Raw genomic sequence first — 19,758 nt, 5'->3', positions numbered from 1 at the left:
ATGGCCATTCCCATGGCTTCGTCTCCTTTATACAAGCAGACTGAGAAGTAAAAGCCACTTTCAGGAACAGGAATAACTGCTAGTGATTATTTATCTACCATTTCCTACAAGATTCCCCTGATGATTGTACATGAAAAACTAGGGCTTATTTCTGCATTCTGCTAGCCCAGAACTTAGAAATCCGATCCCTCAGTCCATACACCAAGAAAAAAGGTATCATTTTATTATTACTGTGATCTGCCAGCAATAAACTTTCAGTCCTCTTTATGTTTTAAGGTGTTAGTAATGATCAGCCACCCAGATACTTTCACAAAAAATACAAGCAGCAGGTTTTTGCCAAGAAGAACTTCTAAATTAAAGATACCTTCAGGTAATTCCATAAAACATTAAAGACATCATAAATAAACTTATTCTAAAATTCACTTTCCAAACAATAAATAAAACTCTTTCTTATTTGAAAGTGCAAACAGGCTGCATTATAAAAAAACACAGAGCAAGACTGCAGAAGTGCTTAATTATTCAATAGTGACCAAGACACAGTTTCTTGCTTTGGTGCTGCTGGTCATCTAGTGACTTTGTTTTCTGGACCCCATCTAAAGAGAAAAAATATTTGTGAAACATTAATACAGCCGTAAGTATAGCCTAAATACTCAACCCATAATGGCCCACTGGAATAACACTGGGGACAGGGAGGGGGACAGAGATTGTCTTCTTCCCCTTACAGAGGAACATGCAGTAATAATAGCAAGAGAAACACACTAAGGAAAGAAAGCAACTTGTACCAGTTCAGTGTTGAAATGCAAGCATGCCATCTTGAAGAAAACACTGTTAGAGAAATGAGCCCTATTAAAGGTGAATCTTTCTCTAGCTGGGTCTAAAAACCTTTAGCAGAGAGAGAGATAAATACGCCCTAACATTTTGCAGTGATTACTAATGCCATACACACTACCCTGAGCCCTTCCCTCGCCCCTTTTCCTGAGCCCATGAGGAAATTGCTAACAAAGAGAAGTCTCCGCTGATCTAGTTCACATTAGGAATTAGCTTGTAGTATGTGGTTATTCATGTGCTACAAAACCCACCTTCAGTCTTTTTTATGCTCCTACCCTGGTACTCAATTCTTTGAGTAACTGCCAGCTCCCTATCTTTACGCTCCGTATCTTTGTGCTTGAGGCACAAAAATTATTTAGCTTCTTTTTCCACATTATTTTCCCCTCTGGATAAGAAACATTTTAAGGATTGGTAGCTGACAGTAGATGCCATTGGTGGGTCCCTTCTGTAGCACAAAAATGCTTCAACATAAGAGTCATCCAAACTCTGTTTCAGAGGATGACAGCTTCCTTGCTACAGGGGTGCACGTCAACACGGATTTTGTGACCTTTATATTATATATGTGTATATAAACACACAAAAATAAATGCTGATTGAAAAGCACTGGCATAGATTTTACTTCATAAAAGAAACACTCAAACGTTCTGCAAAACATGTTTAAATGACTTGGAGGAGTCCAATTTCTCTTGAAAAACAATGGTACCCTTTATAGAACACAGTATAAAAAGTCTTTATAGAACAAAATCTAAAACCCTATACAGTAGTCTGAAATTATCTGCGTGTCAAATAGCATATTGTTGACCTTGATAACAGCATTACTAGGTTTTGTAATGTGTGTGCCAGTGCCAAGCATTTGTTAAAACAAACTTGTTTTCAACTTACCATTAGTTCATCTATTCAAAAAGCTCAGAGAAGTTTTCACAGCAAAATTTAACTAACTGAAATCAAGATGGATTAAGACGAATCAAGTTTGTTTAAAACGGGATCTCACTTACTGACTTCAGTCATAACATGAATTAATGAAAAAATTACTTACTTTCCCTGGCTGTGGGGTCATGGTGCATTGGTGCATTGGGGTCAAGGGCATTGGTGTGCAGTGGATTTAGTTGCCACTGGTAAAAGAAGAAGAAAATGTTTACTTATTCCAGAAGACAGAAGAAAGAGCAAAGGGAGAAAGATAAAGTACCCCACTGTTCTTCACTGTAAGGCATGACTAAGGGTGAGGCAGGGAATAAAGGACTCCACCTCCAACACACACTTACCTACTTTGCAAATAAAAAGCTATTAAGGGATGTGTGGTCATCTACTCCCTTGAGAAGGGGAAATGAGCTTGCTCAAACCACTGGTGCTGTTGTTTGCCAAGGTGAGCACCTTGAGTGCAAGTGCACTTGGCCACCTTCAAAACCCACTGCAGCTCTTTTGGGAGCTGCTGGAAGGGCCTACGAATCACACAGTGATCTCCCACATCAGCTGCCGTACTGTGACAGGGAGGCTTGGAGAGAACCTCAGTGTGAAGAGACCACTCAAACAATAGCAGTGAGTTAGAGGGAAATCTGCAAGGCAATTAGAGAAAACAGATACACTTGACTGCACCCTCCGGCACATGGCACAGCACTTCTCCCCAGTGTTGTAACAGAGCAACCTCTCAATTCCACTCACTTGACTAAACAGCACAAGAAAACACACCTCTTGTGCCCACTCCACCCTCCTCACAGTGCAGCCCAGAGTTTTTAGACTATAGTACATTTCACAGTATCACAGTATGTTAGAGATTGGAAGGGACCTCAAAAGATCATCTAGTCCAATCCCCCTGCCAGAGCAGGAACACCTAGATAAGGTCACACAGGAATGTGTCCAGGCGGGTTTTGAATGTCTCCAGAGAAGGAGACTCCACAACCCCCCTGGGCAGCCTGTTCCAGTGTTCCGTCACCCTCACTGAGAAGAAGTTTCTTCTCAAGTTTAAGTGGAACCTCTTGTGTTCCAGTTTGTACCCATTACCCCTTGTCCTATCATTGTTTGCCACTGAGAAGAGCCTGGCTCCATCCTCATGACACTCCCCCTTTATATATTTATATACACTAATAAGGTCACCCCTCAGTCTCCTCTTCTCCAAACTATAGAGACCCAGCTCCCTCAGCCTTTCCTCATAAGGGAGATGCTCCACTCCCTTAATCATCTTAGTTGCCCTGCGCTGGACTCTCTCCAGCAGGTCCCTGTCCTTCTTGAACTGAGGGACCCAGAACTGGACACAATATTCCAGATGCGGTCTCACCAGGGCAGAGTAGAGGGGAAGGAGAACCTCTCTCGATCTACTGACCACCCCCCTTCTAATACACCCCAGGATGCCATTGGCCTTCTTGGCCACAAGGGCACAGTGTTGGCTCATGGTCATCCTGCCGTCCACTAGGACCCCCAGGTCCCTCTCCCCTACACTACTCTCTAACAGGTCGTTCCCCAACCTATATTGGAACCTGGGGTTGTTCCTGCCCAGATGCAGGACTCTACACTTTCCCTTGTTATATTTCATCAAGTTACTCCCTGCCCAACTCTCCAGCCTGTCCAGGTCCCGCTGGATGGCAGCACAGCCTTCTGGCGTGTCAGCCACTCCTCCCAGCTTAGTGTCATCAGCAAACTTGCTGACAGTACACTCAATTCCCTCATCTAAATCATTGATGAATATATTAAATAATACTGGTCCCAATACTGACCCTTGAGGCACTCCACTAGATACAGGCCTCCAACTAGGCTCCGCCCCATAGACTACAACTCTCTGGCTTCTGTCCTTCAGCCAGTTCGCGGTCCACCTCACCACCTGATCGTTCAGACCACACTTCCTCAGTTTAGCTGTGAGGATGCTGTGGGAGACTGTGTCAAATGCTTTGCTGAAGTCAAGGTAGACCACATCCACCGCTCTGCCATCATCCATCCACAATGTTATTTCCTCATAAAAGGCTAGGAGGTTGGTCAAGCATGACTTCCCCTTGGTAAAGCCATGTTGACTGCCCCTCATAACCCTCTTATCCCTGACATGCCTTAAGATGGCATCAAGGATAAGGTGCTCCATCACTTTCCCAGGGATGGAGGTGAGGCTGACCGGTCTATAGTTACCCGTTTTAGACACTTACTGTAAATTTGCTTACACCCTCAACTTCACCAAACTTCATGTAGGATATGTCGGCTTTCTTTTTTCCAGCATCAACATCTCCTGCATAGATCTGCTTGATACCAGCGCCTTTGATTAAAGGGACACATTCATCACATGGACATTTTGTCACAAATATCATGCTTCTCTCATCTGGCTTTATTTCTCGACACCTACAGAGAGTCAAAAACCAGAATTTCAGATATCTTGATAGTTTTTAATAGTGACAAACTTAATACCTCACAAGAGCAAGCAAAGAAGTGTTATGTGATTCTATGATCTACTCTCAGAAGCCACTTATTCCTAATGAAGTGCACAAGTACACGACGATATCTAGTTTGGTTTTACTCTTTGTGAACAAAACACCCATCCCACCTCTCTGCATACATCACTGCTGAAGCCTCAACAATCGCCACTCTTCCTTATTTCAGGTTTCCTTCTAGGACAGCATGGTCCTAGCAGGAAACAGAGGCAGTTGCTTGTATCTGAAGGACAGCTGCCATGCATCGGAGTGAATATCCTTTAAAAACCAATTCACTTAAGCAGTCTGAAGAAATCCCAGAAGCTGTGCCCATGCACATCCAAATTCCGCATTACAGGTATAAGCAAGACTGTGATTGAAATCCATACTTCATCACACATTCATTCATCATGGAATTGTTTCTGAACCATCTCATTCTTCTCCCTGGTAAAAATAAGCCCATTACCTGAATGTTAAGGCATTCTGCTCCGCATGTATAATGTATCTGAACTTTCTGATTTCCCGATCTTTTTGTTTATCATCCATGTGTGGAAAATCAGCATATTCAGATCCAACAGGAAAGGCATTGTAACCACAGCCTACAAAATACATTGCTCCTGTTCCATCACAGCTTCTCTGCAACAGTAAGCAAACCATTAAAGTAGGAGACATTTACACTGAGTATTAAGTGAAAGTGTTGTGCAATGTATACTTTCACAGTTCATGCCAAGTTATGGCAGTTAAAAAGAGAACTCAGCTCTTGCTGATTGCTGTGTCTGTATGGAGCTTTTCCACTGGACTGTAACACTGCACACAACACACTGCACCAGGCTTCAGGAGCTTTCCTTCTATCAGGTAGTATGGATAGCAGGAGCAAAAATGAGGAAGGATTAAGTCCTTGAGCCTTTCTGCAATGTACAAAATTGGAATTAGCTCCTGATGTGCCAGAGACTGTGCTTCACCTCTCTCAACAGACCCAGTGACCAGTGTGCTGTCTAAGCAGCAATCAATGACTGAAATCAGGACTAAAAAGAAAACAGCAATGAGCAGCTGATGACTAAGTGTTAAAAACCAAGGAAGAGTATGTTGCAGCTGCATGAAGAATGAGGCTTCCTGGGACTGGTAACACGCATAATCAGAGACATAAAGGAATAAAAACTTTATGCTTGGATGGGAAAAAGCACAGTAACAATATTTGTAGAAAAATATCACTTTGATCCCAAATGTGCTAAAGCCACTATTGGCATTTCAATGGCAACAAAAGTCCTTCAGAGATTGTGAGGCTTGATTTTACTGAGAGCTCTCCAAAATAAAAGCTGCAAAGAGAGACCTGCAGAACAGGCACATGCTGCCTGATCAGCAGCTGTGGCAAAACTCTGTAGCCAGGACACCTGGAGTAACCGACAAAGGCTAGGGAAGCAGGCACACTGGAAAAGTAAGCACAGACACTGTGGTAGTTACTGAACTCATTTATACTTCCCCTTCACCTTGACAGCATTATCAAAGAAGCACTCATTAACTTAGTTACTAAAGAATGAGATTTCTGTAGTGCTCTGTGTGTGTATGAAAAACGCACGTGCAAAAACTTAAAGTAAAATAACAGCTCAAAGCAGATACAAGTGTATGAATTGTGAGTGCAAGAAAGAGGAACTTTTTCAATACTTACTGATTTTTCTTCTGCCCAAATAATAGCTCCAACTCCTGTTTTATGGTCCTCTAAAATACATAACATTTTAGCAGCAAATAAATAAAGCACTTCTGAGTTACCTGTACATTAACATATGATATCCTAAAGTAAGGAATAATATTTATTGTTGATTCGTGGATAGGAGAAAAGAAAAATTAAGAGCTTCTAAGTCATACAAGTCTACTCCAAAAGCTGAGTGTACTTTAACTGCAAGGCCAGCCATTCAACACTGCTACATACATTTGTTCACACATGCTAAGGAGCAACCAATACATATATCAGACAAGAATATGTGTGCCAAGAATATATGTGGACAGGTTCACTTGTGAGATGGCAAACTGATAAAAACCTTCTAGCTGTTTACAATTTAATTACTTAGTTTCTGCCATTCCTTAAGCTTTTGGCTCTGTGGTCTGAACTCTATCAAAATTAGTTGTATTTTATACCTAATCCAGAGACAAAATGTTAATAATTGTATTTTGGGGGGTGTTTCCCATCACCACCACAGGAAAACCAGAACAGAACTTTCATTATGTGACTTGGAAGATTTTAATGGAACTTGGAAATCTTCTCCAGTAGCTACTGATCAGAGTCTTGATCAGTAAAACTGAGCATAACAAGGAGAAAAAAATGTTTCAGGTTTCCAGTGACATAGAAGACAACTATTTCCATCATCCTTGGTCTCACTAACACATACAGTCACCTTAAAGAGGATCTTTCCTGCCAAAGATATGTTTTATGAGGGCTGACTTTATATTCTGCATACTTACTAGTCACTCATGTATATTAAGCCTGCATAGAAAACTTCCTATAATCTTGCTCTCCTTATATCCACCTATATAATAATGCAAGCACCTAAATATGTGTGGGTGCCATTTATTTATTTTAATTTTATTTCAGGACTAAAGTGGAGTAAGAGTTTGTTCAAAATCCAGACCTGAGCCCAGGCTGAACAGCACAGGTAAAACTGAATTTTGCTGCCTCAAGAATGAATAGTCAAGTTTGCTCATTCCACTGTGCTCTGTACAACAGTAGATGTACAAAAAACCCCACAACTGGTTCCACGAAACTTCTAAATTATTTGTAACAATGCCATCTCTTCTGCAACTTTGGGTGACAACATTCACAGAGGATACCCAGGGGAAAAAAAAAGTTTTAAACATTAATATGTTTTGTTTTCAAGGGTTTTAAAAAAGCAACTATCCCATCTAGATGAAAAAAGCCAACACTAAGGAGTACTATTAAGTTTTAACCCTTCATATTCTGTTCTCTGCAAGAACGTACCAATTTACTGCATTGCTACACAGACAGAATAAAGTAGCTAACAGAAGTCATCTGTATCATCAAAAGGTGGTCAGTAACTATCCTTCTACCCAAAAAGCCTGTACATCAAAATTCCAGCATCCCTGCAAAGAAAAGCCCCATCAGATATAGAAGCACTTTCACTAATAAGATTAGAATTAAGAAACTTAATGCCTTAGTGAAAGGCCATTGTTTCACTCCTTTTTTCTGAAGAAGTGTACGTAATCTGCTTGAAATATTGGCATGTATTTGATAACAGAAGCATCTTGTGAAGCCACAGTAAAAAGAGCCTCAGAGCAGCTTGAAGAATTTAAATGTCATTGTATTCTTTTTTTAGACAGGTGTTGGACATGCTGGCAGGGCAGGATTTCCTAAATACCTGCACTGGTTTTCTCTTGGAAAGCTTTCACTCACAGTACTATGTACCCCTGTGGAGTTTTTTCTATTACTGCCATTCCTGTTTCACAAATGTAGAAACACAATTCAGCAGCTTGCTCAAGGAATTATTTGGAAGACTAAGACTGAAATGAGGAACTTGCTCTACTCATGAGACCCATTCTTCCTGCAGTACTGTAACAACTCACCTGTCCGGTATGCAAGTAGTCTGGCTTGTATCATACAGTGCCTTGCAATTTCTTGGGGCAAACTCTGATGATCTGTTTCATTTGTTCGTTGTGATTCACTGTTGTAAAATCCAAAGCATCCAAAGACAGGAACACTGGCAGCCACTGTCGCCAAGACCAAAACAAGATCTTTCATATTTTGCCTCAGGTTGCTGAAGTATGGATTTTCACAGAGGTTCTCCAGTCCTATTGTCATCAATATTTTCTTGTGCATTTCCTCATTTGAAATTAGGAATAAACTTTCATACTCTTTTATTCTCTCTTGTCTACATGCAGTGTAAAAGTCAGTATTAGAGTCAGGCTGAGATTTTACGATTTTCTGAATAAAATCAAACTTGGTGGAAGTTTCTTCAACAAATTGCACCATGGAGCACCCCAAGGGCTGAAGCAGCACACACACACGAGCACGACTATTTGACTTCAGTCTTTCTACTGCTTTGGCATCTAGCTTTGCATCATCTGTAGTCATGGGATTGGACGCCTCATTCTGCAAGCTGATTTCAGGATCTGCAGGCCAGTAAGAAATCCTGTTCACCCCAGCTGGAAGAGAAGATAATGCAGCAAAAGGAACCATACAAGTACAGTGGAACATAAACCTTGTATTCAACACTACTGTTTAACCCTGGTTTTACTCCTTTAAGGCCCTAAGTGCTGCTTAAGGGGTGTCTGGACAACAAAAATGCTAGTAGATACAAGTATCAAGAGGTTATCTAACTTGTTAAGCAGACTGTAGACAAAAATTGGAGTTTTCTAAATTCTAAGATCTTTGTGACAGTCTAATTTTGCATCTTAACTACACCAGATATATTAATACCACACAAAAAAGCTAGCACTAACAGAAGCTGTTGCTGAGATTAAAAATCAATGCTTGCAGAAGGGCTGTGCCAGCAGATCCCATTTAAGGAAGTGAATAATTTGACTTGTCTTCATCTCACTTGGGAAAAGGAAAACCTTAAGTATTCCCTGTGATTTCTGCATAAAAGGCACCCTTTCTCTGGCGTCACTGACAAGCAATGGGAGGGCAAGGAAAAATGTAGCTATCTAGGCCTAATTATGAGGCTTAGGGTTGGTTGCTTTGGCAAAGTGCAACTGGATTGTCAGGATCTCTGCAGTGCATCCCAACCAAGAGACGAGCACCACCAATAGTAATAGCTGCACAGAGAAATAGGGTCTCAGTAGCAAACTGTAATCTATTGATCATCAGCTCCAGGAAAATGTACACCCAATATTATTTTCAGCCTTGTGGAAAATATCAGTGCAGGCCACACAAGTTAGGGATTTGCTTTCACAACTGGGACAGTCCAAAGGGAAAATGGGCTTTCTGATACCACCAGTCACAAGCGTAACATTTACCCCTAATCTACTACAGTCATGGCTTACCATTTACAATCATTTTTAAACAGGTTGAACATGGTTTTCTGGAGAAATAAAGATCACAGTTTTTAAGTCTTGATCCATGTTTTATGAGTGCAATCTGGCCAGCATGCAAGTCTGTACTGGAACAATGAAGACCAACAATCTTCATATTTTTCACCACAACTAGGCCACTCTTCTTCACCTACAGGAAAATGCATTTCTATTATTTTACTTTTTTTCAACATCAGGTCCATAGCAATGTTACAGCTCTTCCTCAGGTAACAGTGACCAACCAGGATCAGAGCATATGGCTCTTCATTACCAATTGCGATATGAATCATTAAACAATCTCTGTTAACACTTCCCAAAGTAGTATTTTTTTGTGTGTGTGTAGTTTCTACATGTGCTTTTTAATATCAGAGTGCTGTGCCCCTGTCAAACTTCAAACAGGGACCTGTAGCAAATTCCTGATTTGTTTTTGTCATTGCTTTGCCCATACCAAAATCCAGGAACAGCACAGAAAATTCTGTCAATTATAGCTGAAAAAACCTCTGAATCATCCAGCATCTGGAAATGCTATGAATTTAATTTTTGTTTTAAGCTTAATTTCTGTTTTAAGCTTGACAATAGCTTCTTTAGCTTTACTTCTGTCTCTTCATTTACAGAAATGAATCCAGGTTCTAAAGAATATTCCATGGAAAAAGTCTGCATACCATAGACAAAAGCTCTTACACATGGATTCCCATATATTGTAAGGAAACTGGACACAAGCTAGTTTGATGAAGCTAGTGAAACACATCTCATTATACAGTTCAGCTGTTACCAGAACACTGTCACCTTGGATCTGTAAATTACCCAACTTCTTTGTGGTTACAGAAATGAGGCTGTACTAAAGCCCTACAAGATAACCCAAGTGCCATTCCTAACTGAATTACTAAATTTGAACCTGCTTTTGAAGTCTGTATAGTGGCAGACTTAACCTATAGATACAGGTATATACTATAGCTATAGACTCATCTATACCTCTTTCAGACATACCAAACTCTGACAATTAGGCCTGTTACTCAAATTCTTTTCCTATCTTTTTGTGTTCTGGCTGATCCACGTGCTATGGATCTTAGCACATGGCTGTGCTCTGCACAAAGTGAGAACACAGTAAGAACTCTGATCACAGAAGGAAACATGCTGTTCCAGGACACTCTGAAGTGTAACTGGCTACTATTTTGCAAATCCATTGTCAAGGACGGTTTCTTTTCACTGTAACTAAGGTAGTTATAAACAAGTTCTTGCTCAGCAAACATTTCAGATAGTTCTGTGCAATTCCACTCTATAACAGAACTCATCTACAATTATGAACATTGTAATTCTAAAAGAGTACCTCTACACCATCAACCATGCTGGTTTTAAAGTTACAATCAGCATATGCTAAGAAGTGCCTGGTATAGACCATACCTCTTTTGTTAGGCTCTTCAAAATACTCCCCATTTTTTAGCATTTGCTTCAGCTGTCAGGGTACACAGTTTTTCAGAAGCAGCTATTTAACCAGTCTGCTATTTTTCTCCCACCACTGAACTTTTTTCTCCCCGTAAGAAATAACTGAAAAAACTACTATCAGCAGATTTGTTTGTTTTGGGTTTTTTTTCCCTTTGAATTATCTGTCGTGTAAAGAGCAGTTATTACATGCACTGCAGGAACTGTTCAGAAAGACCACCAATTGACACTAAGCAGATTTACCTGTGATTTCTTTTGTTGCTCAGTCGAAGGAAAGAGCTCCATCCAGAGGCTGAACAAAGTAAAAAGATTGACTTTAGAAAGTCTTGGCATTTGACCTGTCATTTGAAGAAGAAGAAAAAAAGAAATATTTATTAAAGAATATTTATAAAGATACCTTACATTGTTGTTGTGCACCACAGCTGCTACAGAAGTTGGTTCATCAACCACTTCTGTTTACAGCAGCTAAATCCACACTGTCTTCTTCAGGGCAGTAACTGTCAACTCAGAATGCTCACATCTGGATGCAGAGCTCAGATTTGTGCAACAAGAGAAAGTGATGAAACTTTCACTGAAATTCAGTGAGTTAATTCGGCAGAAATCAAAGATCAGGTCCCACAGAACTTAAAGTGCTTAAATGACTCACAAATGCTTCCAGAAATCTGAGACACAGCTTCTGATTCAGCCTCAGGCTCACCGCAGACGAGAGCAAAAACATCCAGGCATGCATCGTGATCTTACACTGACACCCGCAGCAAGAGTGGATGAGCCACTGTGAAACCTTCCAGTTACATCTGTTCTGCAGAAACCTACTTCTGGATTTTTAGTCTGCTTAAACTTTGGTTAGAGTTATACAAAAATGTAAACCTATTTCTCATGCTGCTACTTCTGACTAAATAACCAAAGGGGTAGCAAAGAATCCTTTCTCCGCCCACCGCCTTGTGCTGTGTTGTTGTGCTTCTGCTAAAAAACTGGACATGCTGAGGGCCCATGCTCAGCATTACTGAGTATCTCACAAATGAAAATGGAGGAAGTACTGCATCAGTGCTTGCACCATCCCAGATGTAAAGCTGTCTTGACTCGCACTTGGCAAGAAGTTTAATTATGTCTTCGAAAAGCTCCAGTCCCTACTTCAGGGGTGCTTAAAGAGAGCTGTGAAAACACGTAGTCTTCTGCAGGTCTCAGGTGTGCTGTCTGACAGTAGTTTTATTTCTGGTTTTATCCCTTCCCTCAAATGTTAAAGTTCTTGCAAAAGAGGAAGAGGCAGAGGTAGGAACAGAATAGAGAAAAACATTTCTTTAAGCAGTCCCACCAGTTTGGAAGAAATATAATCAGATACTAAGGTTGCTTTGATGGGGAAGAAGGTTAATTTAATGACATGTCTGTGAACCCAAACAATTAAGACAGCAGATAAACATGCAACCCATGACTGGAATACCATTTTCAGGCAGTATTTTAGCAGGCTTTTTTTCACACAAAAGCGTGATTTTGGAAAGCAGCTATAGACCTCTCAGCAGCACCAGCTGATGCCACACTGCCCACTACTCCTTAGGCTGCCCAGCTATGCTCTCCCACTGCAAAGGGGCACTGATCAGCACAATCAGATAAATGTGCTAGAAACGTACATGGCAAGCGGCACACATGAAGATTTGTTGTCACTTGTCCTAAAAACAAACTGTAAAAGTAAGTCTACAAGCCACATCTAAACAAGCAGATTTTTTTGTCTTAGTCATTCTCATTTTGGCCCCTGTTCACTCCTGTTGTGGCACACACATGCACACTTCCTAAATGGCAAGCTAAAATAAACAGTGCCACTGATACCAAGTCACATGTATACCATCATGTTTTCTAAAATGGATTATGATTTGGCATACAGAGTAGATTTAAAACAATACACCAGAAACAAGTTTGAATTACTGTTTGTTTTCTTGGACTTAATCTGAATGTGACCTGTGAAACACATGGGAAACAAACTGAAGAATGTGCCTGTTGTGAATAGACATGAATTTATAATGAAGCAAAATATTATGATGAAAAAAAAAAGACCTGTGGTCACAGTTACTGTATCTATGTATCCACACCTTCATTAACTTAGTTAAAGGTTCCCATAAGTTCAACAGAGTGAAGAGAATAATCATTAAAGTGGCCTGGAAATAAGGTAGAAGACATCATACAGAATTTAAAGCAACCAGAGAAGATTGGGTAAGAAAAGGAATCAGATTCTTTGCTACTGAGAGCAAAACTGTCTATAAAAAGAGCACTCTTTCAATGTGCATTGAGTCCTCACAGCTTCCCTACTTTACACACCTTCTCTGCTTCATATAAAGGTATGATTTTATTCCTCCAGGTTAGCAATCTCACCCCAGTGAGGGGCAGGTTCGAGGGAGAGTGTTCTGTGAAGGCCAGCATCAAAAACCCTGCCATGCTTGCACCTGCAAGCAAAAAGGAGCAGGGCACTGTCCATCCGGACAAGGTTCACATACAGGATCATGCCACGGTTGCAACATAGGAGTCCCCAGCAAAAAGTCCAAAAGAAGTCATGTTCCAAGCACAGAACTAGTACTGTGCTTTGACATCATCGAGGAGGAAATCAGTGACGTCACACTCCTGTCTGGGGAAAGTAGATGAGAAACCGTTTTCTTTGCTCCCTTGGAAACAGGATTTTCATAAAACTAGGATGACCCCACACACATTTACCCATCAAGGAGAGCTGGCAGCCCTGCTGTGGTGCTCAGTCTGAGAGCCCATGGGCAATCTGTATGTATACCCCACTCTGCTGGGCCTGCAGCGATGGAATACATGGAATCTATCAAAATTTGCATCATTTCAGCATCCCCTGCCCTGTGAGAAAGTTGCTTTCTACTAAAATTCATGGGCACTACTACGGGGTTAGTACAGACACCTCTCAGAAGGAGAGCATTTTAATGCAGACTGCATTTCATACACGTTAAAAATAGACGGTATAGAGCTGGGAATAATTTTGACAGAGGAGGAAACAAAACACGAGCACGTATGATCAGAAGGCCCTATGACTAAGAGCACAGGCAAGCAGGGGGCGGGGATACTTTTACTGCCCTGTCTGTAACGGGCAGGAGCACCCTATGAAATAGCAGTTGAGGGGGGGCCGAACGGCCCCCGGGGGGGCAGAGCCCCGAGGAGAGGACACACCGCACGGCGCCGGGCGTTTCGAAGAACCCGGTGGGCAAGAAGAGACCCGCAAGAGAACTGCCAGCACTCTCCCCGCCGCCGCTTCCCTGCCCTCCGCCAGCCGCTACCACCCGCTCCTCACCGCGGCGGGACCGCGGCTCTCTCCCGGCCGGGGAGGCCCCAGCCCTCCCCTCTCGCAGCCAGGCCCCTCCGCGGCGGGCACGGGGCGTCACTCACCGGTCATGCTGTCGGTCTGTGTGCTCGCCGCGCTTACCCGCGGCCCCTCCGCTGCCTCCTCTGCGCCGTGCATCAGGGCCCGTGCGGGTACCGGTGGCGGTGCCGGTACCGCCCGGTGCCCCGCGCCCCCCAGCCTCGCCCCGCCCTCCCCATGGTGACCCCGCTCCTCCCTGAGGGCGTCGCCGCGGCGGGGGCGTCAGCAACCGCGGCAACCGCCGCTGACGGGCGGGCCCTTCGGCCAATAGTCACGGGGGGAGAGGGAGGAGGCGGGGCTTGCGTGATGGGCGGAGCGGCGGCTCCCGGCGGCACACGGGCCCGGGCCAGCCGGGGGGCGGGGGTTAACGTTGAACCGCATCGAGGCGCGCTGCTCTGCCCAGCGCGGTCTCGTCCCTCCGGGGGTCGTGGTCGCCCCCCTGCACCGCAGCCCCGGCCTGGCCCTCGGTGGTATCCCCGGGAAAATCCAAGCCCACGAGCAAAAGATTGATCTGCGGAACACGCGGTCAGCTCCCCAGCGCTGAAGGGGCTTCTGCATCCGGTTTGGGGAACAGGGAGCTAGCAGCATGGGGGTTTCTGTTTGGTGGGGTCATTTCTCTTGTACCCTGCTAATCGTTTTGCTGGTGTAATCGTTTTAGGTTGGTGGAGTGTGGGGAAGTCGTGTTCCTTTCTGCCATTGCTGCAGCACAGCTGTTCTTCAGGAGGGATGTTACACTGACAAATCCCGTCGTTTCATCTGTGGTGCTTGCTTCTTCTGGGGAAAGAGAGCATAGCTTCCCCAGGCTGGTTTTGTTTTTTTGGCAGTGATACGCGGATTGACGCCACAACTCGTTAAAGTTGTAAAGTAGGTATGCTTTTATTCAGCGCTGAGGTGCATGGGGATAGCTCCTCCAAAGTATGCACACCTCAGTGTCGTTTCCCGCTACATTTATCCTCTAAAGTTACACGCCTATACATATGCATGATCTATCCCCGCTTCGTATTATAATGAGCTACAAGGTCCTTTGCACATGCGCAGTGCCTCCCCGTGGTCGTGGGCGAGGGTCTCAGGATGAAGTAAATGAGCCTTCCTCTTGTGAGTAGGGGTCTTCAAGATGAAGTAAACGAGTCTTCCTCTTCTTAGACTTTTCATCTTTGGCACAGTTGGACGCCCCAGTGGTTACACAATTAGCTGAAACCAGCCATATCTGTAATTCTTCTGTTAACTAGCAAAGATTTAGAACAGGGTGACCTTCCTGCAAAACTTATTGCAGGATGGGCAGGCAAGGAGTATTTCAAGCTAGCAGATGTGTGAGAGGCTCTGTCTTTGAACTAACTGATAAGTAGAAGGATGGTGTGAAATGTTATACTTTAGAAGGCTCCTGTGAAACAATTAACTCATGTTTAGTGGGGCCCCTAAATTCCACAGACTTACAACATAGTCTTCTTTCTACAACTTAAGTTAAGCTAAAAAGTACTTTATATTTTCCAGGCACTAGCATTTCTTATATCAAGCCCCCTGTATCAGTAGAAACTTTCTAGTGCAGGTTTATTACAGTAAATACACCTGGGCAGGAAAATGAGCAAGGACTTGGCACTGTAGAGCGAATTCTGAACATGGGTCTCCTTTTCCTCTTTTAACATACACGTTATGGATGCTGTGATGAGACCAAACCTCTTCATCATGTGTGAGTCGATGTTTGGACTCTGCAAGACGGGCACTGGGATTGCTACTTTTCCAAGGCCATGGTGAGGGAAAGGTTGGAAGAGAGAAGGAAAGGAGCTGGTTGGCTGATTTCTTTCTTTGGTTCTGTGGCTTTTCTCGGTTTGGGTGCTTTGTTTACCTTTTTTTTTTTAACCATCTTTGTCTTGATTTGTATCAATAATTGAGGCTGCACCTGGACATGGGACTCCTGGGAATAAATCAGACAGGGCTATTCTGTTTTCATTTACAACATTCCTCCTTACACCATCCCCAGAGGCAGCCGTGCCAGGCCTGGAAACTCCCCAAGCTCCATCCGTTTCCTAAGCATCTGACCTGGTGTTGACTGAGCACTAACAAAAAGGCATGGCCAGCTCACGAGTGCAGTTTGCTGCGCTGATATTCTACTAAGCATGCAAAAGGAATATTTATAAGAGGGATTCAAATGACTTTCCCAGGAAACCAGACCATTTCCACAGTCTGCCGCTGGGAGAAGCAGCCTCCTGCTGCGGCGCCGGAGGCTGAGCAGGAGCAGCCCAAGCCTGAAGCTCCTGGCAGGAACATGTCCACCCCACGAGTAGCGAGACAGGGTCCCAGCCACAAGGGACCTGTACAGGGCTCTGCTCGGACACCCAGCAGGCTTAGAGAGCAGGCGGGTGCCAGGGTTCTCTGCCCTGGAAAAGGGCATTTCCTTCCCTCCTCCTGCTCACACCTCCTGCTTGTGGTACCTATGGAAATTTCTGCCTGGCAAGTGTTTACCTCCCAGCGCAATTCGTAACTGGTGATAAAGGAAGAGTCATTATCAGGACACCACAGGCATGTAGAAGAAGCTTCATGGCTACGTATAAACGTGACAAAGCTTTTTTCCTCCTCAGTCTACATACATTTACTAGGATTGCTGTTAAAAGTAACTTGCTCAAACAGAAAATACCAGCTCTTCTTTCATTACAACATTTTAATGATGCTCTCCTCCCCAGCAAAAGCATCCCCAAACCAAGCCCTGCAGACAACTGATCTTGCCCAGTATGAAGCCAACAAAGCAAGCTCAATGTGTGTGCAGTGAGCTAGGGGTTTTTCTGTCTTCTTTTCTTTTATCCAGTGACTCAGAGCTGTGGATTGTTAAATGGAGAACTGGTGGGGTTTTTAAAACCCAGAGAAGGCTCAGGCTCAACTTTGCCGTCTTGAGATGTCTGAGCTGGACACTGAATTCTGCCTTCCTGTGGCAGCAAACATCACTGCAGGGAACTCCAGCATATAGTAACCACCATGGTTACATCTTTGAAGCACAGACATGCTAATTAACAAGGGTTATCAGGGGGCAAGCACAGACATACCACCAGTGTTGCTCCTGTAAGCACAGTCCAGACCATGAGACAGTGGAGACATGCTGCTAGCATTTACCAAATACTGCGGTGATGAGGAAGTGATAGGAATATCTGAACTCTTACAGGTATGGGGGATGAGTTGCTGGTATATAAGTAAGAGACCTTATTTGACATGTGTGTTTCTGTTGGAAAACCTTATGCCGACTCCAGTGTAAATCCTCAACTAACTTAGCAAAATGTACTCTCTCGAGCTTATTGTTTCTTTCCATTTTCCTATGCTAATGTTAAGCTGATTACATCCTTGGTAAAAGAAGTCTCCCATGTAGCATGTAAAACCTTCATGAGAGGTAGGGACAAAAAATGACCAGGGCATTTTGTTGTATGCTTATTAATCAATAGTTGGATTTCTTTGTTCTTCTCTTTCTTTTTTTCTTTCAGTTGGTCCCTGTTTACAGAGTTTAAAGCCCCAGATCAGGTTATGATGTCTAACTTCCCAGAGCCTGATGCTATGTTAATGAACTTAGGACTAAGAAAATGAACTAAAAATTAACAGCATCCTACATCCTGTAACAGCGCTTTGGTATTAGGTGATTTTTCTGCCAGCGGCTCATAAAGGTTAAGTTGCTGCTTTTCAACCTCCGTGGGCAACCAGTGGATTTACTCGTTGGAGAGCTACGAAAGACACTAAGAAAATCAACCTTCTTTTTCAGAATGTAGTGCCTAGAGGTGCCCACTGGAGGATGTGGTTGATGTTACCTCAGTCTCTCTGAAGCTGCAGACTGCTTCATACTCAGTTCTGCCTGGTGAAGTACAGAAAAGGCTGTTTCTGGGTCGGCAGTCACACTGCTGATGTGCAGTGCTACACCAGGCCACAGCGGTCCCTCGGAGCACTGGAGGGCTTGGTAGCGTGGCTGGGATGTTCCCCTGCACCATCCCTGCCCTGTGCAGGAGTGTGGGCTTCTCCACCACAGCTCCCGGCTGATGAAACCAGAGGCAAGTGTGACTGACCCAGAACATGGTGGCCAGCAGGCCGGGATCTATGGCCTGTGGTGTGAGCTTGCAGTCATGGCTGAAGTCACTATGGTTGTCAGGCTGCCCCACACTGACCAGGAAGAAGAAAGGGGCTGGTAGAGAAGGTGAAGACCCGGAGGATGCCGATGGCAGCCTTTACCTGGTGGTTGGTGACAGCCACCTTGGCCTCAGGGGAAGCAAATGGTGAGGTAATGCTCCATGGTGAGGGTGGTGATGTGGAGGATGCAGGTGCAGCCCCATGGAGTTAGTGAGTAAGGCAGCACAGCAGCTGCATGAAGGGCCAGGGCCAGAGGCCATGGAATCCATGGACAGCCCCAGGAGGGTGAGCAGGGCCGAGACAGCTATGCTGCTCGGGCAGAAGGTTGATTGATGGTGTCTTCATGTTGTGACAGCATGGATGCCCCGCACTGCTGGGACATTACCCACCGTGCTTACCATGAGGAGCCCCAGGCAGACAGCCATGATGGGGATGAACACCTACACCAACAGTGCCAAACACAGCCACTCGCCATGGCTCACCCTCACTGCTGCTCCTCACACCAGCAGGGGACATGGCCACCTCACTCCCCACCAACACCCAAGGGGCAGCGTTGCTCCTCAGGCCTCAGCCCCTGCACCCACCACCCCTCCCTGTGGTCCCCCTGCCCCAGGGAGCTGCCACCATCAGCTCTGGCCCAGCCAAGGGCAGCCGCTACGGAATGAGCACGCGCTTCAGCGGCGGCGATACACACCAAAAGCACAGACCAACCACCACAAAAAAGAATGATACTTTTATTTTCCACAGAGTTTTAAAGATACTTTGCTACATACTTCATGTTATTTTCTATCAGACTATACAGGTTCGTCTTCATGGAGTCCGACGTTGTACAATTGTAAAGTGATATGTTTGGTAGTGTATCTATAACATTTTAAAAAGTTTAGAGTTTTTCTCTTTTTCTCTTGATTTATTTTTGGAATGTACAGTATATGAGGTAAAATTAAGATTACATTAAAAACTGTCTTCAATGCAGTAATATGCACTGAGGCTTAAATGGCAAATACACTATTAAATGACTATCAAAAATAGGAGCTCATTTGAATTTTACTATGAAAAACAGAAGTCACTGCAGATTAACTGTAGTAACAAATCTTACCGTTTTAGACATTCAACCGTAAGAAATCTCTGGGCTCTTACACGCAACCTCATTTGCACTGCCAAACATGGCACTTTGAAGAAGGTTCTAGAAAACATCAGTTATCCTGTGGGAAGGTATCAGCCTATACGTACAAATGACAGATTGGAAATAAAGTGTAAACATACAGTACATCTTAAAGACAGAGCGCTCTCGCCACGCGGAGGCCGAGTTCTTCGCCATTTCTTCTCTTCTGTTGTTTTAAAGGTAACGAAACTCAGCAACATTATTCTACAGCACAGATCGTTGGACGTATAAACAATTACAATACATGCCCGTTCTAATATAAGAGAAATTCTTCAGAGATCTTCAAAGCACAAGACAGAGGTTCCTTTTTTTATTATTATTAAGACCAACAGAAGTGTTTAATACCATTAAGAATGCTAAATTGAACACAACTAGAAGTCATTAATGATCCACTATCTTGTAACTCAAATAAATTAAGAGTAGCTAATTACAAAGTGTATAACAAATAACGTAAGTGTGATGAGACAAGGAGT

General features: G+C 43.6%; 1 protein-coding gene across 4 annotated transcripts; it reads right to left on the bottom strand.

The window, feature by feature from the left end:
* Positions 1-199: 199 nt before the first annotated feature.
* On the bottom strand, positions 200-14,187 carry CDADC1 (cytidine and dCMP deaminase domain containing 1; the record flags this gene model as incomplete). 4 transcript variants are annotated; one of them, XM_080614082.1, is made up of 10 exons in its annotated part: positions 200-593; positions 1,865-1,940; positions 3,954-4,143; positions 4,678-4,847; positions 5,878-5,927; positions 7,785-8,363; positions 9,204-9,381; positions 10,914-11,008; positions 12,978-13,281; positions 14,055-14,180. In XM_080614082.1, 8 exons carry the CDS (start codon positions 11,001-11,003, stop codon positions 520-522), a joined length of 1,407 nt encoding a protein of 468 aa, XP_080470208.1. In that variant the 3' UTR covers positions 200-519. The 4 variants fall into 4 exon arrangements, with proteins under 4 accessions (XP_080470208.1, XP_080470206.1, XP_080470209.1 ...); XM_080614080.1 differs by lacking the exon at positions 12,978-13,281 and having other exon boundaries at positions 14,055-14,187; XM_080614083.1 differs by lacking the exon at positions 12,978-13,281 and having other exon boundaries at positions 10,914-10,962; positions 14,092-14,147.
* Positions 14,188-19,758: the final 5,571 nt, after the last annotated feature.

This window comes from Psittacula echo, assembly GCF_963264785.1.
Source record: "Psittacula echo genome assembly, chromosome: 3".
NCBI lineage: Eukaryota > Metazoa > Chordata > Aves > Psittaciformes > Psittacidae > Psittacula > Psittacula echo.
This window is presented reverse-complemented; position numbering and strand designations above follow the sequence as displayed.